Source organism: Oxyura jamaicensis, chromosome 4, assembly GCF_011077185.1.
Source record: "Oxyura jamaicensis isolate SHBP4307 breed ruddy duck chromosome 4, BPBGC_Ojam_1.0, whole genome shotgun sequence".
Taxonomy (NCBI): domain Eukaryota; kingdom Metazoa; phylum Chordata; class Aves; order Anseriformes; family Anatidae; genus Oxyura; species Oxyura jamaicensis.
In genome coordinates, this window is record NC_048896.1 from 86,572,659 (window position 1) to 86,597,417 (window position 24,759).

The 24,759-nt window shown below is 43.0% G+C and overlaps 1 protein-coding gene across 1 annotated transcript in view; it reads right to left on the minus strand.

The window, feature by feature from the left end:
- The window catches only part of HGFAC (HGF activator), a 43,241-nt gene extending 21,831 nt beyond the window's left edge, over positions 1-21,410 (minus strand). Inside the window, exons 1-7 of the mRNA XM_035325036.1 lie at positions 21,116-21,410; positions 19,597-19,651; positions 17,682-17,778; positions 11,957-12,030; positions 6,413-6,526; positions 5,253-5,384; positions 3,772-3,882 (exon numbers count right to left, since the gene is read on the minus strand). Of these exons, the coding sequence (XP_035180927.1) occupies positions 3,772-3,882; positions 5,253-5,384; positions 6,413-6,526; positions 11,957-12,030; positions 17,682-17,778; positions 19,597-19,651; positions 21,116-21,181 (649 nt within the window). The 5' untranslated portion in view covers positions 21,182-21,410. The remainder of the gene's footprint in view (positions 1-3,771; positions 3,883-5,252; positions 5,385-6,412; positions 6,527-11,956; positions 12,031-17,681; positions 17,779-19,596; positions 19,652-21,115) is intronic.
- Between the last annotated feature and the right edge of the window lie 3,349 nt (positions 21,411-24,759).

The following is a 24,759-nucleotide window of genomic DNA, read 5'->3' on the forward strand; positions in this document are numbered from 1 at the left end:
TCCCAAAATCTTATGCAGAAACTGTGTTAGAACATTTTTTAAATGTCAGGTCTTTCTTAAATAATGATGGTTTCTTCTTTTAAGGGTTAGAAAATAAAGTATTATTACAAAAAATAGAAATCTATATTAGAAACTGTCTTTTGTATATAGATCCCCTTTGTTATAGACATGTCCTATGTTACATTTGTCACCACCCATTTTTTTTTTAATCCATCTCACAATTTGCCAGGAACTGCATGGCCATTATGAGAATAGCTTGGCAATATCTGTAATGATTGTTTGCAAGAAAATGATAAAAATTGTCAAAAATGATTTTAAGCTGTGATCAAGACCCCATAGTCTGAAAAAAGAGACCATCAGCGGACAGATAAATAGGTATCTGCAAAATCACAGAAGTTACAATTATTCTGTTACTCACAGTACAAAGTGGGGGGAAATGAAATTATCAGGGAGTAGGTTTTAAGCTAACAATAGAAAATACTGTTTCTCTTCACATCTATTTAAATTCTGGAACTTCTTGTCATGGCATGCTCTGAAAGGTGAAAGAATAAAGTTCTATGAAGTTTAGACAAATTCAGTGGAAAACAAGTAAAGGCCTATTAAATATGAATGTCCAGTGGTCTGCTGAGAAATTCCTCAGACCAGAAGTATTTCTCAGTAATCTCCTGCTACTATCATTATTCCTGAATTATCCTCTACGTTGCCAGTGCTCAAGGCACAACAGTACTCACACTTGTGATCTCACCCAGGATAGCACGGCATTTATTTATATTTGTGAGTACAGTGCTAAGATAAGATAAATTAGCTGATTTTCTGCTAGAAATATATGAAGATTAGTTATTTTTTGTTGAAGTCAAGGGCAGAAGAGATCACAGAGACCTCAATCACATCACAGCCCAATAACATTTGGGGGTACTTATTGTTCATTAAATAGTGGTTTTTTTTTTTCTTTCTTTCTTTCTTTCTCTCTTTCTCTCTTTCTTTCTCTCTTTCTTTCAGGCATCTTTGCATCACAACTTGGGTTTAAAGTTGCCTTTACAAATGAACAATTTAGAATAAAGTAAGTTTTAGAGACACTGGGACACTGCAACTTTCTCTGAATCAAGCATTATAACCAGAGGCTACTGAGATTAAAGTGTAACCTCCCATCTCAGTCCTGTGAGACAAAGGAAACTACAAGACTGTAAAAAAAAAAAAAAAAAAAAAAAAAAAAAGCCAGCTGTGCTCACAGCACTCACAGCAACAAATTGAAGGGCTGAAGAATAAATTAATCCAACACATACTTAGAAATCTGTTCCATGTGCTGTGAGATCACAAACTCCCAGTGCTTTCACCAAATGCCATTGCCCTTGTGTGATGGCACTATCAGGTCAGTAGACTCCCGCACTAATTTATTTGCATTAATTTAGAATGACTAAATCCTGGCAAAGGGGCTATTTTTTTCCATTTTTATACTTCTTTGTAAGCCCTTGACACATAAACACAATCCTTCAGTACCCGTTTTGTGTGGGGGTGTTAGGCAGCTGAATGCAGATGGATTGTAAGCATCTAAAGCCATTTGTTTAGCAAACCAAATGTTTGCTTTTATTATTTTCAAATAATCAAAGAGCACCTGCTTATTTCTTGTTCTGAGCTAGTCTGACAGAAACCAGTATTACAGCTACAACACTGCCATCCTGACATTCCCAATCCCAGCCATGCTTAGTGGATGTTTACACACAGCATTGCAGCTCTGGGCATGTGAAGTTGATAACTAAATAGGAATCTGGAAAGTGTTTTCATGTGAAGCAGTGTGCAGACCTCCCCAGGATGTTAGGTTGCAAATGCACCATATATATGCAGTCCTGCCACTCAAATCCATGCAGCTGCAAAGCCCAGGAAAAATCTCACTGAGGCAACAGAAGGACAAAAATGGAACTACAGTGAGCTACTTCCAAGAGTCACAAACTCGTTTCACATGATTAATCAGGTATCTGGTGAGTGAAGGTTCAGGACCAGTTCATAAACCATTCAATTTGCCAATTTGTTCCTGTTATTTGTTATTCTAGCTGTACTGCTGGTCTCCCAGGTGGATTTTTTCCAGTTTGAATAGATGGCTGCACCATTTGTTAACCACCAGAATAACACAGAAGATTACCAGATACCAACTTACATATTAGTGCTCTCATTTTCTGTTTATTTTTTAACTCGAGCAATCAATGAGACCAACTAGGTGCCCACTTTATCTTCCAGAAGCCTTGTCTTCTAGATTTTGATGAAATCTAGATCAAATCTTGGGGTTTATGTACTGAGAAAGGCACAGCCAATGAATCAGTTGGAATCACAGGCTGGCGAGTGCAGGTTTATTATAAATTATGCCTAACATCTTTGGTATTTAAAAAGTAGCTACTGATACAACTTAAGTTTTAGAGTTCAGGTGAGCTTTACAAACAGATATAACCCTTGCAGTGAGAAATGTTAAATCTTCTGCAGTGAAGTTATACCAAAAACGATGCAGCAACAAATAAGAATCACAGAATCACAGAATAGTCTAGGTTGGAAGAGACCTCCAAGATCACCGAGTCCAACCTCTGACCTAATGCTAACAAATCTTCCACTAAACCATATCCCTAAGCTCTACATCTAAACATCTTTTAAAGACCTCCAGGGATGGTGACTCAACCACTTCCCTGGGCAGCCTATTCCAGTGACTAACAACCCGTTCAGTAAAGAAGTTCTTCCTAATATCCAACCTAAACCTCCTCTGGCGCAACTTTAGCCCATTCCCCCTCGTCCTGTCACCAGGCATGTGGGAGAATAGACCAACCCCCACCTCGCTACAGCCTCCCTTCAGGTACCTGTAGAGTGCAATAAGGTCACCCCTGAGCCTCCTCCTCTCCAGGCTAAACAGTCCCAGCTCCCTCAGCTGCTCCTCATAAGACTTGTTCTCCAGACCCTTCACCAGCTTCGTAGCCCTTCTCTGGACTCGCTCGAGCACCTCCATGTCCTTCTTGTAGTGAGGGGCCCAAAACTGAACGCAGTACTCGAGGTGCGGCCTCACCAGAACCGAGTACAGGGGGACAATCACTTCCCTGGACCTGCTGGCCACGCTGTTTCTTATGCAAGCCAGGATGCTGTTGGCCTTCTTGGCCACCTGAGCACACTGCTGGCTCATATTCAGCTGACTGAATATGCACAGAGCTAGCACACAGACACCAAAGGGCAGATTTCTCTGCCCTGACCCACCAATACAAGTAAGGATTTTTTAGGTAAGCTACAGAGCTAAATGTGATATTAATTTGAAGTACAAAATAACCCAAACAAAGGGTGTGCATTTAATCTCTGTCTATGTCTCACAACAGCCTCGTGCTACCAAATATAGCCAGCTGCTAGATTTTGTCAGAGCTTATTTCATGAGGGACAGTGCAAGATGCCTGAATCTGCAGAGAAGCATTTGTATTGGGTAATAGCTCTGTGACTCTGACCCTACAGAATGGGCACATGCACTTAGTTTTATGGACATGAGTAATTAGATTAAAACTTCTGTGTTTAATTTTCCATAAAGTTAAGGACATGAACAAATATTTTTAGAAGCAGTGTTTCAGTGAAGAAGAGTGTGTCATGTTTTACATTCGAGGAATACATTAAAAATTGTGAAGTTTCACATGACTGTTCTGTTATTACAAGAAACGTTTGCAAAGGTAAAATACAACAAAGAGGTAAAAAATACCTAGGCTTATACACACATGAAAATTCCAACTTCCCTGCCCACCAGTGCATTGTTATACTTACCAATATTGCAATACTTTCCTACAAAATTTCTTTTGCAATCACATACAATTTCCCTACTGAAGGTAATCATTTTACATTCTCCACCATTCATGCAAGGATCATGAACACAACCTACAAGCAGAAGACAAACATTAAATCAAGGATACAAGCCATTAAAGAGAATCAATCCATTTTAATTTAATTTAGTACATCTTCTTAGTGTATATAGGTTTTGGGGAAGGTTTTCCTTTTTACTCATCTCAGACCTACATCTGATATGAATTGAAGAAAAGGAAACTACGCTGCCCACTGAGGTCTGTCTCATTGCTTTCACTTTTGTTGGATAATGTCAGCATAGCTATTGAAAAATATTATTAATGAACAATAGATAAAAGGGGGTGGTGATTGTTATTACCAGTGGTGATGATGTTGGCATTAGCATTTTGTTCTGTACAGAGGGTTCTGCCAATTCCAAGTTTACCACAGAGCTGTGTTGAAATTTGTAATAAGGTATCTAGCAGGAAGCTCAGCCAAATATTTAGGGTGTCCAACAAGGAAATATGAGCTCCTATCAAATGTACAAGCTCTCCCAAGGACTTCCAGTGTTCTAGAAAGCCACCAACTCTCTCTGTACTTCAATTTCCACTTCTGTAAGGTGGGAATAAAAGCATCTACTTACTTCAAAGGGCTTCTGTGAGGCTTACTCAGTACTCTAAGTTATTTGGGAGTCTAGGGGGGTGGATCCAGTCAGCTGGACTGAAAAACACAATAGCCTTACTGCAGCACACACAGAGGTGAGGCATACTGCTTTGCTTCCCACCATCTATCCTTTCAAAAGGGAGGTGCCATGATGGCTTCATCAGATAGGTGACAACCTGGAGCACATGCCCTGCAGCTAGTTGGCCAACTCTGTCTGGCACCTGGGAGCCCAAAACAAGGTGGAGGCTTCACAACTTAAGCATCACCCTGGCTGGGAATGGGTATGTTGAGCCTAAAGTCATGGGGACTCTGGGGTCGATGCAGGGCAAAGGGATCCTGGAGGCAGGTAGTTAACACTCTGGGATAGGCTTGAGAAGAAATCTCAAAGGAAACAGCAACTTCAAGTAATTGTAGGTGTGCAGGGAAAGAGTAGAGGAGGGTGTGACTCTCAGGCACGTTACAGCTTTGGATGAGAGAAAAGTCAGAAATTTCAGCACTTCTACTATATGATTTGTTGCACATTCATATACACTGCAGTTCAGGATTGAATCCCTGTCAAGGACAGCACTAAGGCTTGTCACTAAAATTCAGCTTAATGCATTTAATAAGGATGGACACACTGAAGTGATTCCCTGTGTCAGCATTCCTGCTCAAACATGGAAGGATGCGACCCTCTTGGGGAGGGCACGTGAGCTGCAATAACAGCCTGGCTGTGGTAACACCACTCAGGATTTGATATCCTTACTATCATTTATCCCCACACCATGCAGGTCAAGAGCTGCAATACAAAATAGTGTGCTTACGTTCATGTTTGATACTCTGGCACTCAATCTGGCCATCCACACACATGCACTGCTCCACAGCTCCTTGTTGGACTCTTGACCAGGTCATGCCCACATCAAAGTACTCATAGAGACTGTTGTCAAAACATTTCCCTAAAACAAAGTTTAAAAAACATCACAGGTTTTCTGAGGTTATTTCTTGCAGGAGGCGGTACCACATACCCTTTCTCCCTTTTTTCCTGTTGAATTGATGTATGTTTGTTGACAGCTGGTGCTTCTCAAAGAAGCCGGCCTCCAAGGTGTGGCTGCGCTAAGCCACAGCTCCGAGGTGGCCTTCTCCTAAAGCTCTATGAACATGGCAGCATCACGTAAGCCCTCCCAAAAGTCTAGTCAGCAAATACAAAAAATAAAATTGGTGTATCACCGTGTCTGTCACACTTTATGGTGTCAATCACAGGCAATGGGCTGTGCTGGAGACACTTGAAGCACCAACACTGAAAAGGGCATCCTTGTTCATGTTGGGAGACAGTCTAGAGCTGCAGGAAAAAGCCTTTATTAAACAACAGCAAGTGTAACTGAAAGCCCTTGTAAAAGCCAAATTCCTATCTTGATGTGCAGTAAATTGGGAGTGACACCACCACAAAACTGGAGAAATAACCCAAGCAAAGTTCTTTGGCTTGACTCTCCTCCACCTTTGGAAATGACTCCCTGAAGGTGGAGGAGCTGCACAGGTGGAAGGCTGACATCACAGGAAAAGCTGAAATGGCCCCGTGTCTGCATATGCATAAGGGGTAAGGCGTCACCTGAAATGCTGCTGCTTTTTCATGTCTCCCTGCCCTACCTACTGGATGGTATTATTAGTCTTCTCCAAACATGTAAGTGATATTTAAATCTTAAAAACAGCAAAGGGAGGGGAAGAGGCTCTTTTTGTTTCCCATAACTTAATATCTCACTGGCTCAGAGCATGCTTGGATTTATAACTGTATAATCAAGCTATTTTCAGCTGTCCTGTCACTAATGGATTGTCTGTCATAACCATTTGGAAATCCGCCTACACAAACATCCATGCTGCAGTGGTCTCTCCCATCACAACAGCACTACCTTTTCATTAAGCAAACTTTAATGAGCTCTACTTACTGCTCGTATTTCATGTTGTAACACTCGTGTAAGAAGATACTTACTCATCTGGCAGTCCCTTCCCGTGAATTCCTCCGAACAGGCACAGTGGTACATCCTATGGCCGTGAGCGAGAAAACAGGTCCCTCCATTTTGGCAAGGGCTGTTTGCGCAGTAATCTAGGCAGGCCACATGAGAAGCTGGTGTTAATGACTGCCAGATAAGCCGTGCTTTGTTGTGTTTGGCGTCGGCTCGGTTACCTTAACCATTCTGGTTCGATGCACAGTGGTTTTAATACCACCTATGAATCCAAAACGGTGTTTATCCAAACAATTGACATTGTTCTCGTTTTAAGCTCCAGAGCAGCTGTACTTACCCAGCTTTTTAAAAACGGAGAGCAAACCACTGTGCTGAACCTTCTCCACCAGAGTAACTTGTCCCAAGGTGGTGGGTTCAGGCACGCGTGGAGCTGCGTGGTGAGGAAGAAGATGGGCTGAATGCCCACAAGATGGAGCTGTGCCTTTGCACTGGGGAGGGAAGGCTGCAGCTCTGCTTCTGCCCGGATTACCGCCCTGCATGTTTCGCATTTCAACAGAAATAACCGGGATTATGCATCTTCTCTTTCAAATGACACAAAGGACGATCCTCGACAGAGGAATTTGCTATGGATTTTTGGATTATATCTAAAATGAAAGGACAGCCAGAATAAAGGAAAAAACTTTTGAAACAAAACAAGGGCACATCCAAATAAATCAGGCCAAATGAAATTGAACTGGACCAGAGTGGTGTATCTGTTTGTATGGGAATTTTCTAAATCGTGGGAAAATAGGCTGGGAGAGGAAGGGGTGCACCAGGACATTTCTCTCAGCCCTACGATAGAAGCTCTACTTCCATCAAAGCAGAAGTTGTGAGTCTTGCTGGCCACCTGGTGTTCCTGATTCCAGACAGTATCCATGTCTGTATCTCCCCTAAGTCAACCAACAACACATTTTACATGTGGAAGAGTTAGCCCAACCTCTTGTCTGCATGTCAATCCTTTTTGTTAAAGCTAGTCCAACTCTACAAGAGAAGCTGTAGTGTTACTCAATCCAAGTGCTCCTTCGGCTAGAGTGTGGTCCTAAGCATGGGAGGTAACATATGAAGAAGACACAGGCACACACACACAGAGCTGAGGTGAAGCACAAAAGGCAGATCCTGAATTTGGCTATGGCAGTGTAAATGGGAAGGTTCCCCTGCACTTATCAAAATATTTACTTCAGGACAGAGTGGTGTAATTGGTGTAAATACCAGCCTTGGGTGTATTCACTGGTAGTTTCACTCCAGGATAACATCAAGGGAAAGCAAGTAAAGGCAGTGATGATTCTCCTGTTCATGCTGCTTGATAGTTATGAAATTTGTAGTGATGTAATGTTTCCTCAAAGGCAAATTCTGTATTTCCTATACCCACCAAGTCCAAACCATGACTCGGTCTCCAGGCCTTCTTCTGGTACAGCAGTGCTCAGTACCCTCATTAAACTTGCAAAGAGCATTTCCATCCCTTCCTTTCTTTCCTGCTCCAAGTCCCTCGCTGTATCACACCCACACACTGCCAGACTTCCCCAGGGTATTCTGCATCCCTCCTCTCCTGTCCTGGAGCCTAGGACCAACTTCCACCTCTGAGAGGTGTTCCTAAGCACGTGGACAAGTCACACCTCTCTGTAAGGAATCCTGCCTACCATTAATTCGTAAGTGTCAAGTCCCTGCTTGTTCAGCCAATGTCTAAAACCACCCAGAATTACCACCCCACACTCATGAGAAAAACATTTTTTTGTGTTTGCTAGCAGTCACCTGGACTTCAGCTTCATCTCTCTGAGGCTCTGCTCAATGAGCAGCAGCCTTGTCTTGCCTTTCTAACTGTATCTGCCCACAAAAACTTTCTGTTTCTGCCACCTACCTTTCCCAGGGGCTGCTCTTCCTCACAGCCCCCCCCTGCAGTGGTGCCTCTTCCTCCTGCCTGCACAGCCCACACAGCTCTAGTTCTCTAGTTCTTCTTTCCATATCAGTCCAAACATCTCTTAAAAAAGAACTTGGTGTCTGGCTGTCTGACATTTTTTTCCAAATCAGGGTTTTGGCCACTCGTCCAAGATTTCCAGACATTCAGCAGCCTGGGCATATCAGTAATATTAATGGGCTGCCCAAGACCTGGAGGTCCCATACACAGGGGCATTGTGCATTTATGGCTACATATTTGTATACATATATGAGCTATGCATGTACAACCTGGCCCATGTCCATGAAGGTGTTCACCTCGGGCAGATACTACATATGCTCTCCAAAGGATTTCCGGGGCAGGAAAGGCAGATCCTCCAGAAACCTGAACAAATATCTCCCAAAGGCAGCGATAAAGCTCCTGCTAATTTCAGGGGGTTTGAACAAGCGCTCCAGGTGTTGTTTCTGTGAGTTCTGGCTCTGTACTGTGCAGTGCTAACATCTCCCTCCAGCAGAGCCTTTATTCCCAAGCTTAACTTCACCCTGCAGCTAAAGGCTTGTTGGTAAAACTTTCTCTGGAAGTTGGCAGAAGTATTTTTCTGGATCGATGCCTCAAATGCTTGCTTAACACTAACCTGTAAGCAGCTTCAATGGGTTCAAGTAGACTCCCCACGTACACAGGGCATTCTGGGCCTGGAGAGAGTCCATGCTTCGGTCTTTGATCCTTCCCATCCCAGTTTGCACACTTCTCACCAGTCTCTCTCAGCCAAGGACATTTTCTACCCCCAGAATTTCACTTTTTACTGCTTTTCATGTGCCTATAAAGCAGCTGAGACTCCCCCAAAAGTGTGATTAGGTTAGATTAATGGGATTCTTTTCACAATAAAATGGAAATACTTCCATGTTTAGAAGATCAGCGTTATTCAGTCTGACTCCTGCCCTCTTCCCAGTTATTTTCCCCAAGTGAACTTCCCTCCCTTTGCTTGAAATACCCTTCAGCCATTTCACCACTCTTCCCTTTAGACCTCTACATAAACCTTTACTCTTTAACCTATGGCTGATGATGTATTAAAACTTTTCCAAGTCCAATTACAGTGCCTGCTGCTTAAAAAAATATATTGAATAAATACATACATACATACATAAAACAGAACTATGTTTATAATTAAACAAACATCTCAATACTTTTATATTTAATTTCACAAAATCCTTAACGCTTCTAGGAATAAAGTATTTTCTTTGTAACAGCCAGCAACAATCCTATCCTTCTCTTTCTTTTCCTTTCCTCTCTCACACATATAACTCTTTTTCTGGAGAAGAACCAGTAACCAGGGCAAGCCCTTACTGGGGTTCTAGTACACTGACAGCCCTCATCAAGAGGCAGGCTGGTGAGGTGCCTTTTTGCAAACCACCCTACAGAGAGTAACAGCTGAAAATGAGCTGGAGAGTCCAAAAAGGCTTGCTCAGTTTGGAGATAGCTGCTCAGGGGGCTGCCAGGACCACAGTGATGGGCAGGGAGAGGGACAGAGGTGACACGAGGAACCCCTGGAGGAGTAGGGGGGAGAGGGGGAAGATGGAGGGCTCCCCAGCAAATCCATCCTCCACTGGGGAATGCCCCACCCTGGCCAAATGGACTATCTTGGGTCCCAAAAGGATGCAGGTCCTATAAGCCCTGTGCTTTTCTGCATAGAAGGAGCAGCAAGTGATGCCAGGGTGGTCTGGGACCCATTCACAGCAGTGAAGAAACAGCACAACAGAAACTCAACCCCCAAGACTGCAGAGAGAAACGGAAAAGGGCTGGAAGATCTGTCCTGAGAAGAAATGGAGGAGAGGGAATAAAAGCAGTAAGGATGGGGAAAGACAAGAGAGAGGCAGGAACCCTCCTTTTAAATTCACTTTAGGGTAGAGCCCAGGGGCAGTTCTCGGGTGCCAGAGAACCACTGGTGGGGCTGGACCTGAGCTGTGCCTGCCAGGATGCTCACTAACATGGAAATGCAAAGCACAGGGCTTGGAGAGCTGCTTCCTCAGTCACTGAAACAGCCTCCTGCCATCAGCCAGACACCACTGTGACACAGTTTCACTGGAGGATTAAAATAGTCATGAATTACTGCTTCCAACACTTCACGCTCTGGGAGGGCACCCATGAATAAGGAATTGGAGCCTTCATGAACTGACTCTTGCAAGCATAAACTGTCTATAAAGTCTGTGTTCATGTCTGGCACACTTGCATTACAAAGGCACATGCACTGCTGCTTGTTTTGGGTTAGGCCATTTGTCTCTGATCTACTGTCGATCTGGTTTAAAGCCAGGCTGGAAAATAATTGAAAGTTGTTAAGTTTAAAATGATGATGCTGCATACTGCTTAATTTGAGACTCTCAGGATGATTCAGCCAGCATTGGCTTTTCAAGCGCTCTGGTAGATTGTAATATGTTTGACAATGAGTCTCCTGACAGGAAGGAGAAATCCCTGTAAGGGGATGGCAGAAAATGTCCTTTGTTTGAAAGTGAGAAGGGAACATGTAAGGTTGTCCAGCCAGATTCCACAGACTAAACAAGACAGGTCACATCTGAAAGCAGTATCAAGGAAAACAGAGGAACATGATCAACATTTAGACATGGATCCAAAAATAGACATGGGGGCATCAAGTCTGATCAGTGCTACACCTGATTTTTCAACGCCACTCTGTCACTCTATAAATTGAGGACTAGATGTGTATGTTCCTTACAAAATGAATGAGTCAGATGCCTCAAAATGAATGGTAGATGCTGCCAAATAAGATCCCCAAGCAGCCAGCCCATGAAGTTGGGGAGATAGCCATGCGAGGGCCAGCCATCGAGGTAATGCTAAGGACAGAGATGCATGCTCCCTACAGGAATACTTGGGACGTGGCGCTTTCACCCATTTAGGAGTGTGTCACTTAGGAGTGACTTATATAGAAAGAAGAGTTTGCCACAGATCTTGGCTTCTCGTTTTAGACAGACTTTCACAATGAGGTAATCATAGCACTTGAGTGGGGTGATCCACAGGAAGCTGTAGCACTACTCAGCTAAATAACCCTTTCCTTCTCCCTCAGTTCTTCTGCAATGAAGCATCTGTTCTCTTGTATTCTCTGAAGCAGCCTGTAACCCAAGGAAGCCTGGTTTTGAAGGCCTACTCTTTACTCTGAAATCTTGAGGCAGGACAGCTGTAAAGTGATGGCTGTGTGTTGTACCCAGTGTGAAATGTTTCCATACCTTCTAAAAATTAATGCTCAAAGAGACAGAAAATGTAGCTGATTAGATGAGGGGGAAACTAAAAGTCACCTCCAAGGCATGGGGGAGGAGAAGATGATCACCTCTGTGCTCAGCAGGATCTCAGATTTCCATATTGGCTCTGCCATAATTTCTCTCCATGGCTTCAGGTTAGTCAACAGTGAATTAAAGACTCTGTGATATTCACAGCCTCGTGGTTATGAATATTCAATGTCTATGAATTCACAGCTATGGTTATGCAGTCACAGAGAGACCCCAGAAATGGTTAGTGTGAAGGCTTGTTCTGTGTACACCAAATAAAAGCTGCACAGAAGGCACTCTCCCTTCCTACTGTAGGTGGCAAAGTAGGAAGCAGATAAATGGTGTGACTAGGCAATGGCTTGCCTTACCTGACTGTTCTTTGGACAACAATTTGCAGTACCCCCATTTCCTGTCGCGGTCGTAGTTATGCGTTGTTGAACACCTGGGAAGAATTAGAGACGCAGCTTAGAGCAGCTTCAAACAGCGTGGATGTTGCGCCAGGTGAAGCAAGAGGACCCATCACAATCACAGAGAATGAAGGGCAAGCATGGGAAGCTGGTTCACCCTGCCTGTTGTTGGAGCAATCTGTGCACATAATATTGGGAAATTTGGCTTTAAATAAAGATCTTGCAGAGAAGATGCTTATGAGGGTTCACATGCTTAGGGCTACTACAGACCACTGTGCCCCTCAAAACATTGCTTCATTATAGCCAGGTACCTGCTTTTTGCTCTCAGTCCAGAAAGGCTAAGAATACATTTTTACATTGAAACTACATGGCCTTTGCTCTTTGGCAATATGTAAATTCATACTTCTTTCCTAGTCAGCATCTGTTTCGTTCAAACTCTCTCAACACCACAGGAAAATATAAGCCTTTTTGTTGTTGTTATTAAAGATGCTGTGCCCCATCTGTCTCAAATTAAATACAGACTAAGAATGAGATGTGGAAGCAGAACCTGAGATCCCCAATGAATCCTCCAGAAAAGGAAAAAATAATTTAAAAAAATCTGTTTTCTATTTCTAAAATTAGAAAACAAGACAGAAATAAAAACCAAAACCAAAGCCAATAAATTATGTCTCCTTTATTCATTAAAGAACAAGCCAAACAGGACTCAGCCCATTTCTGATGCCTGCCAGTTACCTTTAATAATCTGCAGAGGCCGAGACTGTCCGCAGAGGGACTTTCTCCTGGCTTGCAGCAGCAAACATATTTTACACTCAGTTCCTTTAAAGTATTTCTAATTTTTAGCTTGCCTGACAAAATGAGGAAATAACTGACGTATGGGTGGTTTCCAAAGGCACAGATAAACCCTCTCCTTTCTGCAGAGCAGCACGTTGAATCCTGCACCCCACACTGCCTGTGAGAACCCTACCAAGGCACCATACATCCAGACTTTGATGGTCACTTAGTCTGTGTGCTTATCTTGCCCTTATCTGTCTGTTGCCTCCAAGACTCATAGCACTCCTACAGGCATTAAGTTCATACTCCCCTCTTGCAGAGGTAGACTTATAGGTTTTCCCGAGGTCATGCAGGGAGTGCATGACTGAACCGAGGCTGAACCCCAGAGGTTCACACCCTGTCCCAGCATTAAATCCACCAAAATATCTTCCTTAACTGGACGTGGCAGTAAGGGACACAGTTTAGGGACATGGTTTAGTGATAGGGCTCGGTAGGTCAGGTTAATGGTTGGACTTTATGAACCTGAAGGTCTTTCCCAACCTAAACCATCAAATGGTTCTATGGTTTTGTAATAAACATTAGCTGTACTGTCTGTCACCACACAGGGAAATATGTAGCTACAGGGCTTTGGAAGAAATAGAAGTTTGCTTTATTTAACATGTCAGATAATCTGTTTATTATTTGCATTTTCATCATACATTGAACACTTGTGTTATCAAATTATCTTTTCACCCCAGGACCCCAGAAGCTAGGTCAAAATTTTATTGTAGTGCACATCTGTTTTTTTTAACTGCCCTACCTTGCTTCTTAACTAGATGCTATGTGGTATTTAAAATGCTTTGGTTCCTATGGAGCATCTGAATAGGCCACACATGTTAAGTTAGGCGACCTCAATCATAAAAGATGCATAAAAAGAAAGGTGCTTAGTATTCTAATGCAAAATAACTCAACATGTTCTTAAAGACGCTCCTTCCTCACAGGTCTTAAGGTCCCTGCAATTCTGCTAGGAGTTAATGGAAATTTCCCTGTCCTCTTTTGGTGGCAAGCAGATCATTGTCCTCCTCTACAGGATGGTCTACAGCACATGAAGATTACAGCGAGTTAAGCGCTTCTCAGCAGTGTGTTACTTGTGTTATTGTTGGCAAAATGGCCTCAGACATAACATTTCATTTGTGCCAGTAATGATGGGGAAGGAGAGTTTTCTGACTGACATAATTATTGATTTAGCAGAGTGGTGTTACACTGAGCAGCATGGGGGAGGCAAACGGAAAAGGTTCCATATACATCTAAAAGTCAAACTAGCCGAGTATTTGTCATAATGAATTTGAGCAAATTCCTGTCATTAGGGGGAAAAATTATACAAAAAGTAATGCTCTCTGGACTCTGTCCAGCAGGTGCCAAGTTAGAAACAAATAGAGCTCCATTTTTTTCTTCCTAAATTTTGTTTGTTTTTTTGTTTTGTTTGTTTCTTTGTTTTTGTCATAAGAGTTCCTGCCTTTGCTTTTTCCACTGGCTTCCTGCAACCCACTGGTCCTCTCACCTAATGCATTTCACAACCTGTCCCTTCATTCCCTATCACCTCACAATGACTATGAAGGCATTGATCCTTCCCTGGGCTGCCAGGCTGCCTCCCCAGTGCCAGGCTTCCTGCACATTTGTACAAGCTTTTTATATTATGCCATGTTTCTCTTACTGTTTGGGACAAGCTCAGCACATTCTCAAAGCTACCTCATTATTCTTCTTCCTTTCCTTTTTAATATCTGCTATTCACTGGGACACTTTCCAAAAATTTTTGGTCTTTGACAGGATGTTGCCTCTAGCAGTCAGACCAGCCAATGTCAGCTTATTATTTCTTTGCGCTGGCTTTACTTATGCCCTCTCTCAAAATTTATGGGATAACAAATGTCTTTTAAAAAGTGAAACCTTAAATACACAGATACTGAATTACACCAGAATCAGTAGTAGTACACTACTACTAGGGGTTGATTAAACCCAACACTGTAACCCATGTGTGATAAACAACATGGGAATGAAATCAGGAATGGACAGACAAAATGGTGGATCACAGATGTGGCCTAACTGATAGGTAGAACAGCCTCCTTAGGCATTGTCCTGGCCATGAGAGATGGCCTGACTTTGCCAAGCACCACCAAAGCAACCACCACAAGCACCAGTAAAAACCAAAGCCTGATGCTTGGCGTCTCCTGGCTCACCCAGCATGTCCTTCTTCTTTCATTGACTGCCATAAACTCTCCAGCTTGAAATTCATTACCTTTTGCCTTCTGCCAGCTGGCCAAAAAAAGCCTTTGAGGGCTTGAGCAGGATCTCAGGGGAGCTCATTCCACCACTGGCGAAAGGGACAGGGTAGAAGCCCTGCAGTCTCAGGGTCGGCTCAGTCACAGTTCAGACCAGCTACCACATTTGCTCTCACAGGTGTCCCTGGGACTTGTACCCCCATTTTTCCATCCCTACACCGCTTTGTGTTTCTGGAGGTAGGAATGAGCTTCAGCAACAGTTCCAGCTATTTTTTCTCTAACACAAAAGGCGAATTTACATGACATCTTTAGTACCTGGTGAGAGAATGCTAAATAGGAATTTATCTGTGAAAACAGATTATAATTAAAGGGGAATGCAATACAGGATGCTGTTAAAGGAAGTTTGTTATTTGAATACTGCAATTATTTTGTCTTCTTTCCTGTGTTTTCGATAAATATTTATAAAGATACAACGTTGTTTGTTGCACTCAGAGTTAAGTAGGGAGAGGTTTCTGCAGTCAGAACTCTGACTTATGTTGAAATGTTTAATGCTAGAAATCATCAAGGTCATGTCTTATCTTCTTACTACATTTAGCCCTTTTAACCCACATCTCAGTTTTCATAAGTGAGATATTCTGCATTGTGTTAAGATAGACACTGCTCTTAAATGCTTTGTGAAGCAGGACTGTCTTTATATTAAACCTAATATGATGGGTTAGCACATGATACCTGTGTCATAGGTAGTGTAAGAATGCACGTAACAAAACTAAAGCCAATGGAAGCAGGCTTTGGCTCATGGTATAAAGTCTGGCCTTGAGTCATGCCTTAAGGTTTGAGCTGAGGGGTATGAACATGTACTCATTAAGTGCATACTCCAGCACTCTCTTGGGCTTGATCAAGCACAGAAAGCCAATTATTACAGAGAACCCTAAAAAGGAGCAATTTATTCCAGTCTGGTCTCATTTCCAGGAGGCAGGTGGCTCCCAGCCTCCCACCATCTCCATCCTTGCTTGCAGCTCATGGACAGGCAGCAGCAGGAAGGAGCGGAACCTTGCCGTCGTCCATCTGTCCCCTGGGACCAGCCCTTCACCATCAGCCCCATGTGGGCTGGTGCCAACACATACAAACATGCACAGAGCACATTTCCCAACTGTTCCTCGTGGCTGTGTTCCTGGCATCTGAATGCCCAAAGTCACATGCTGTATTGCTTTTTTCTTATGAAAGAAGAGTAAACAGTGGCCAGGTCAGCCATGGGGTTAAATGGCCTGTCAAAACCAAACAGCTCCAGCTGCCCTCCTCATCTACTCACTTGTAAATGGCTTTTAAAAAATAGGAAGCACAACTGCAAATTGTCCAAGGTCAGCTCTAAAGTATGCTCTAACCTTGGATCCCATACATTCACGGGTTTTCCATTTCTGTGGCCTAACTGGCTAAAAACAAATACACAGAGTGTCATGTATTAACAAGACTCATCTTAAACATTGCGTGAGATTAAGTGGGTCCAAAGGTCAAGCTCATTGTGGCTGCAGTCCATCAAGGACAGGTTTCACACTAGAGAATTATTCCAGTTCCCTTCCTTTAGTGACAATGTTCTTGAATCCTTGAGGGTTTTCTTGTCTGGATTGTATCTATGGATGCTGAGGACAATCAGATGTGCTCTCCTAGCCTGAAGCTCTGTGTCCATTTCCAACACATTGTGTTGTTTGTATTACACCAGCCCTTGCACTTGAAACAGATGTGCCATCAGAAGGACAATAAAGATCCTAAAAAAAAGTTAGTGCAGCATAAAACTTGCAAGTTCTGTCCCACATGGGCCAGCAATATACATTCTGTAAAACATCTCCATCCTGAAAACACGTATGCACGTACCTTTCATATAGGTCATCTGTGCATATATTTTCACATTACTGGTGCCCATATACTCCCTGCTTTGTTGCCTTTGGTCTCTGTTAATACACTCATTAGACAGGTTTGTCTGCAAGTTAGTCTTGTTTATTCAGTGCTTGCTGCAGTCGGGTTCCCACCTGACTGCCCTTAACCCTAAATGAATAATGAATACTAACAACTTCCACATGTGAAAGAATAACCTTTGCTCAAAACTGGGAGACCTGGTCTTAAACGTACTAGTAGAATAAATCTCTACTCAGGAGTAATGCACCATGCAAAAGGAGTCTGGTGCCAATCAGAACAGAAATTAGAGATATGGGGAAAAAGCCAACTTCCCTCAAAAATCAGCTTGTCGCGGCTGCACTACAAGTACAGCCCACACAAACCAACCAATTCCTTAACAGAGTGTCACTTCTTACAGGTGGTCATATCTCTCCTTTGGCCTTCAGCAGAGGGTTGCTATCCGGTACTGGCTCATTCTGTATTAGCTCTCCCCACTGATAATAATTGCAATTCCAATCTGAAAACCAAGGAAAAAACATTTCTACAGTTCTTGAGATTTATGTGGCTGTGGGGACCTCACAACTGGGTTCACCCCCACTTTGTGCACAAGTATTGATCCAAGGACCAAGAGTATCAGCATAGGAATAGCATTGCTCTCAGTGGCCACAAGAATGACCCCATGTTAATTATTATAAAAACAAGATTAAAATACTAAAAGCATGACACTTTCCTTTGAACATTGTCTTCATTTGTGAACAATGTTAACTTACCATTTCTTTCGGGAAAATATATTTGATAAACAAGAGTGGTAAAGCCTTCCGCCATACCGGAAAGGAAATTTGCATAAATCTCCATCCTCTGTAAACACTGCAATACAAGAATAAAAACCTCATCATGCACTGGAACACCAGCCCACAGGTATATACACGTATGTTATTATATGAAATTGTAAAGATAGATAGCTTCAAGTTTTTCAGCTGTGCTTTGGATTCTGTGTCTTTGCAACCTCTAGAGCATAAGAAGAGGCCAAAAATCCTACATAATGACTAAGTCAACAGAGAGCAATAGGCTGTGTGGTAAAGATCGCGGATCATTTCAAGCTCAAAATACATTACAATTTCTGGTATAGCAAATGCCAATTATATTCATTAATCGCAATTTTCATTTCTAATTACCAAGTATTGTAATAGCATATTAAATTGATTTCTGAAGTAATATCCTTTCAGGCTACCTTTCACTTTGTAACATCTGTTTAAAACAATTAAGGCACCAGGCAGCACAAACTGAAATAGAAACAGCCAGGGGAAAGAGGGTTTTAAAGGTTGCGGGGAAAGGTTAGGGGGTGACGGATAATTTTGTATCCCTTTGGGATAAGTGGAGAGAAATTAATTGGAACTGGTGTCTGAAAAGGGCAAGTTTTACGTTTGCCAAGTCAGTGATAGTTTTGTAAGGATGGGTGGTGGGAGTCTAACAGAAAAAAATCCTTCAAGATGAGTGTTGAGAATGAAAGAGGCTGAAGATAAAAAAAGACAATGGAAAACTGTCAGAGCTTATTTAACCATTAAACTAAAAGCAATCCATTCTGAGAACCAGGAGCATGAATGGGAAGCCAACAGCTGTTGTAGGTGAGAAATGGGGCGTACAACCAAGCCTGCAGCACGGCGTGTTTCCATTTCTTGGTGACGACGTGCAATCGCTCCACGTCCTGAGCTTACCCTGCAGTCACAGCTGGGGCTCTACACACCCTTGCAATATCTGTTAACCCTTTCAAGCCCTGACATATCATCTCAAAGAGCTGCTGAGGCCAGTTGTTAGCCCTATGAAAATAAATAACCCAGCCCTGTGGTCCTAGCCCTTTCTAGCCAATTGGAATTACAGTCACCCCACCTGCCTGACTGTCCCTGTAACTGCCAGTGCAAAATAGCTTCCACAAGACCCTTTGCTATAACTTTTTGAAACCTAGTTTTCATTATCTGAATTAATGGGGCAAATGTTCAGATATTTACCTTAGCTGCCTGATAGTTCCCATTATAAGTAGCAAGGACAGTTGTGAAAATACATCCATCCAGAAGATATATTTCATCCCATAGGTCATTAACAACTGTTCTAAGCTATGAAGGCACCACTAATGGTCCAATTCATATAATCCATAACGGCAAAAGCACAGGGCAATAAAAGCTTTAAAACTGGAAGTCTGCAATGCCTGCACACAGCCAGGACATCTGATTTTTAAGGTGCCATCTAAATAAAGGCAGTGCAGCAAATTGCATGGTACTCAAACCCTCCTCTCACACAGAGATCAAGGGCTGTGGCAGAAATTGAACCCATACATACAAAGAGCTCATGTACTTTAAAGTGGAGGGCAGACGCAGCTCTGATTAAAATAAAGGGAGTTGCACATCTACAGCCTGACCGTGTTGTGAGAAAACATAAATCACACCAGCTCAAAAAAAAATGAAAATCCCATCAGCACCTTCGCATTAATCCCCACCTGAAGGGAAATTATCTGAGATGCCTGAGCTAATCCCAAATTCACCTCTACGCAGACATTAATATTGTCATAACCATTCCATAATGCTTATTCATGTTGAAACAAAGACAGGCTTACTACTGGCTTGCACAGCATGGATGCAGACAGGCAGATCATTCTTACTGTCAGGAAACCTATTGGATTTGACTTTGTACCTTGTGGGTGAGTGAACTCATGTTTTGAGCCTCTTCCTGCCCCAGATTTGTAGTGCTACAAAGAGAAAAAGAGAATGTGGATTGGAGAGACAAATTCAGTCTGGGAACCATCCTGTAGAGACAAACATGCTTTCCAAGGTACCCTCAAACTGTGTTTCTCTCAGTTCTTCTGCAAAAATATCATTATTTGCACCTGATTTTAGCTGGGGCACAACTTGATGAACCAGGGTAGGTAAACACTGGCTAGTGAAAGGTCTCTGTTAAACCAGGAGAACCCAAAAGGCTGAAGCCCTGCTCCATTATATCCTTCTACTGGCAAGAGACATGCCCTGTTTCTCTGCAGAACACATATGCATTTTGGGGCCAGCTCACAGTTATAAATAATATCTTTTTTTTTTTTTTTTTTTTTTGAAAAGGCAAAATTCTGACTTTTCATTCCATTTAGCTGTATCCCCTGGGACATTTGCTAAAAAAATCAACCTCTGCTTTATCTGGGTTCACCAACCAGCAAGCAAAGAGCACTAGGCTGAGCTTATTTGAAGCCACAGGAAATAATAAAAAGGGTAATAGACCTAAAATGCTGCTGCCACCAAAGGTGCTGACAGCTGAACCATAGAAAGATAAAAATATAATGAAAGCAGTCAAGGAAGCAGCACATCATGAACGTAGAGCTGTGCAGAAAATGTAGTAAGCAAGCAGTAAAGCCAAGCTGTTGCTAAGATATATAGGTAGGCTTGAACAGTTCTGGGGAAGAAACAATTTTTGCACTCGTCCTCTGCACTAATTCTGTCTGCACTGGGAAGTCCCTGGTGGTTTCGACCAAGGCTGATCTTTGTCCTAGGCACCATGAATGTCCCCTCTCTGCTCCAACCTACAATGTCCAAGGAAATACTTCTGGTGATAAAAGACTAACCATGACACACACAGGTGTGGGTGAGGGCTATCAGCTGAGCAGCGAGGCCATGGTGGATGCCAGGCCACAGCAGGGTTCAAGCAAACTGGCAAAGTCAAGCTGGCCTGGCCATGCAGTGCCACAGCTGTCTTGCAGACACCCCCCAAAAAGGACACAAAACTTGTTTAAAACACTGACAGGCATGGCATGAAGACAGTCATAGGAGGAGACGGTTACCATCAGGTTGTTACCAGCTAGCAGCAAGGCCTGGTGGGGTAGCACTCTCTTTCCATGCTATTGCAGGTACCTGCTTGCACCAACACACTTCTGAGATGCATTTTCAAAGTATTACAACTCTAGTAGTTCCTGCTCCCCCTTGTTCTTCTCCCCTAGCAAGCATGCATGTGAGCAATTGCTTGAAATATATAGGGACGAGCCATCCTACAGGCCCCTGGTTAGTCAGCATTGCTGCGAGCCCTGATCTAACAAACCCCTTTCGTGTTTCACTCAAAGCGTTCTTCCCTTTCGTCTGGCCAGCGGCATCACTCATTCAGCCCCTGGGCAACATCATCCTGCCAGGCAGCACGTAGGAGATCAGCCACTCCAAAGCAGAGGAATCACACTTACCATCCTCAAACAGTCACCACTCAGAGCCAGAGCCAGGACAAGAGTGAAAGCAATGCAGGCTTTCATCTTCGCTCTCCTCTCACGAAGGTTTTGCCTGGCAGAAGGAAGCTTCCAGGGCTAGGCTGAAGCAGGAGGGTGAATCAGCAAGGAGCTTTCGCAAGACACTGTGATTTACTTGACTTTAGGGTATTTTAGTTTTCTAAGTAAGCAGAGCTGTTATCGTTAATCATTAATTTCTTTGTGGGTAGATAGGAATGCCATGGAGTGAGATCCTCTGCCTAAACCACAGGGAGCAAAGAGGTTACAAAGTGCCTGTCCCTCTCTGATAGACAGCAGTGTCTTTCCTTCCCTCCCCTGGGCTCATTAAGTGGCTAAGGGCACCTCCAGAACAGCTGATCCAATGTTGCCTGTAACAGAAATCATTTAGCACCCAGACACTTCCCATCTTCCCTTCAAGAGCTAATTAAAAGCGCGGTATAGCAATAATAGGGAGCTCCCAACAAGCCCACTCAGGAAATGACATTGCATTGCAAAATATGGAACAGATCAATGCCAGTATCAGACAGAGGAATTACTCATTAACAGATGGTTACCTGCCCAGCTGTGACTTACAACAACAGCCCTGCAGAGCACCAGACTGGGAAAATTAAAAGGAGGGAGAGCGCACAGCATGGACAAAGCAGTCGGTATACCAAAAATCTCCCTTCTGCAGCCACCTGAGCAAAACCATCTGTCTGGCAAGTGTTTGGCCACAATAGCTGCACAGAAGCTCTTCTAATGGGGATGCAGAGTATTGCTAAAACTGAGATTTCACCAGTAGAGGCTGTTCCAGCCCCACCTTGCCCCACAACCAAAATCCACAGGTTTGGCTGGTATAACTGTGCCTGTGCTCGAGGTTCTTGCCAGCCATCTGCTGTCAGTCAGGGACCGCACCTCTTCACACCCTAAATCACAGAGCCACAGCAGCAGAAGGAATAACATAGCCCTTGCTTAAGTTTTGTTCTGCCCTTTGAAGTTTCACCAGCACAGCTATGGAAGGGGTGTGATTTTTTGTTTTACCCCAACACGACAATGGCATTAAGGCCTTGGAACTGAGAGGCACGATTTTCCTATGATGGTTTATCATGTTGGAGGGAATTTCCACTGGATATGCTATCATGCTGCTGTGTCTGTCATCACAGTAATAGCTCTTGTTAGTACAATTATGCAGATATAGAATTATAGACAAAACTTTCCTACTGTCAGTAAGGCTTCAAACAGCAGGAACCACATCAATTTGAGACTGTCTCCTTCAAAATCCAGCAAAGAGCAAACAAGCAGAAAAAGATTATGCCATTATGCATTGTTTGTTGGCTGAAGAATGAAATTTTAAAAAGCTTCAGAATGCGCTCACAGAACATATCTAATTTTTCCTCTTTTTACAAATAGGAAATAAGAGGTAGAGACATTCTGGTCTGTCTGGAGACACCTACTAAAGCGGGAACACAGGTTTCCACTTCCTACCCTCATTCTTGACTTAGGTCATTAGATTTCAATCTAGTAATTCCTATCCAATGACTTGTAGACATCTCTTAGCATCTAGGCTCCTAAAATTGTGGAGGGGCGGAGGGGGCACATGGGAGCCATTGGTTGGTATTCCATCCAAAGTCCCCAAAAGCTCTGCAGAAAGAGAGAAGAGTGAGGACTGGACAGCAAGAGAAGGAGGAAGATTCTTCTTTAACACTAAAAATCTCATTCTGCCCATTTCCAGAATAAAAACCATCCACTTCTGGGACCAAAAACATTTCAGTGGTGACCAAGACAGGTTGTCGGAAAGCTTTTTCATATATCTAAAAGGAAGAAAGAATCAAAATAAATAAATAAATAAATAAATAAAAGATTTGTCCCCCTTCAGTGTGTCTGCTCCTGGTTGCTGTTTGTTGGCACTGAACTACAAGCAAGAGTTGCAGAACGTCTTTCTGGGGAGTCACAACTCTTAGCTTTTGCTGAAACTGATTCCTTAATAAAAGGAAAAGGAAGAAGCAACACCAGGGATGTTGCAGGCAGAAAGCAAAAGAAAGCATCAAAGCAAGCAGTTGCCATGTCTGCTTCCAGGAGCCACCCGAGGAGCACCACCATGTAATGGGAATCACCTCTGAGCTCTGAATCACCCAACAGTGATTTCAGGGTTCAGACAGATACGAACCACCAAAAAACCCCAGGAACACTGCCAGCATTGGTTCAGCAGAGAGGTGTCTGAGCAGATCTTACTGCCATAGAGAAAAAGCAAAATTTGAGATTTTTTAAAAATTATGTTTAGTTTTCTTAGAGAAAGTCTGCCTGCCTTTGTCAGGCTTTTTCTAGAATCTGTAAAAAAACATTTTTTAAGACGAAGAGATATTTAATTGGCAAGGAACTACTCAGAAATCTGGAGATTCAATTTTGGTACTGAATTTTTAGAAATGTCACAGGGCATTGGGAAATTGAGACTTCATGAGAATGAAGAACATGGGAGGCTGCAGATATTTGTGTCTTCCTACCCGAAGCTTTTGGTCATGAGCAGCACAAGAAGCGTGCATACGGGGACAGCTTGGGAACAGATCTGGGGAAAGAGAGTTCGGATGTGTTAACATCCGTAATCCTTTACACAGTGTTGGGTGAGCTGGGAAGGGCCCCAAAGGCACCAAGGAGGGAGGACAACCCTTCCCAGCACATGTTCATGCCTAACTCTTTAACTCTGTCTTTTAGAGAATCCAGCTGCACAGAGCATTCAACATGAAAATAACAGAAATGGGTACAAAATCAGCAGCACAGAGCTTAGGACTCTCCAGCAAGTGCAGCCTTTTTTATTTACTCATGCACATCAGTGCCGCAGTCCCGGCTGCTCAGGCAGTTTATGGGAATTGCAGCGTGACCTCGGGACTCGACTAACCAGAGATGGAGGCAGAGCACCACACAACGACCCATGGGTCAGGCAGATCAGCCCGCCGAGCTGCTCTCCTCTGCCTTCTTGAATCGCTTTGTCTGTGACTCATCATTTCCAGCATACAGCAGGAAACTTTCCCTAAAGGGAGAAAACAGTTGTGTGTGGACGGAGCAGATATCATAACATCAACAAGAGAAGCAGTGATATGGAAACAGTCCCTGTCACACTCAGCATAAAGTCCCTAATGTTAAATTTCAGAATTCTTTTAGTGCCTGCTTCAGTTGAGGCTCCATAAAAGACTGAGAATATATATATATATCTTCAGTGTTTATGTTATAAACAGATGAATATTTATGTTATAAATAGAGGAATAAATTATGTTATAAATAGAGGAAATCTGAAAATAGGAAACAGAGGAAAGACCTGGTGTTGGAGCAATGTTATTTGGCAGCTTCAAAGCCTGGAGCCTGTATTGCAGCTCGTTCCACCAGCAAAACTGCAGCTAGAGTCTGGTTCTTGTTTTCTAAGAAAATTCCATTTTCCTTTTAAAGAAAGGCATGTCCTGATTCTTAAATTCACTGCACATAATATTGAACATTTCCTGTGGAGCACACATAATCCAAATGCATTTAGAGCCAGCTTCTGCTACTGCTGAAGTCAATGAAAGGTTTCAAAGTAAGACTGGGAAGTCTTTATCATGTTTGCAGGCTGTAATTCTTCTGTATCAAAGGCTAAAATC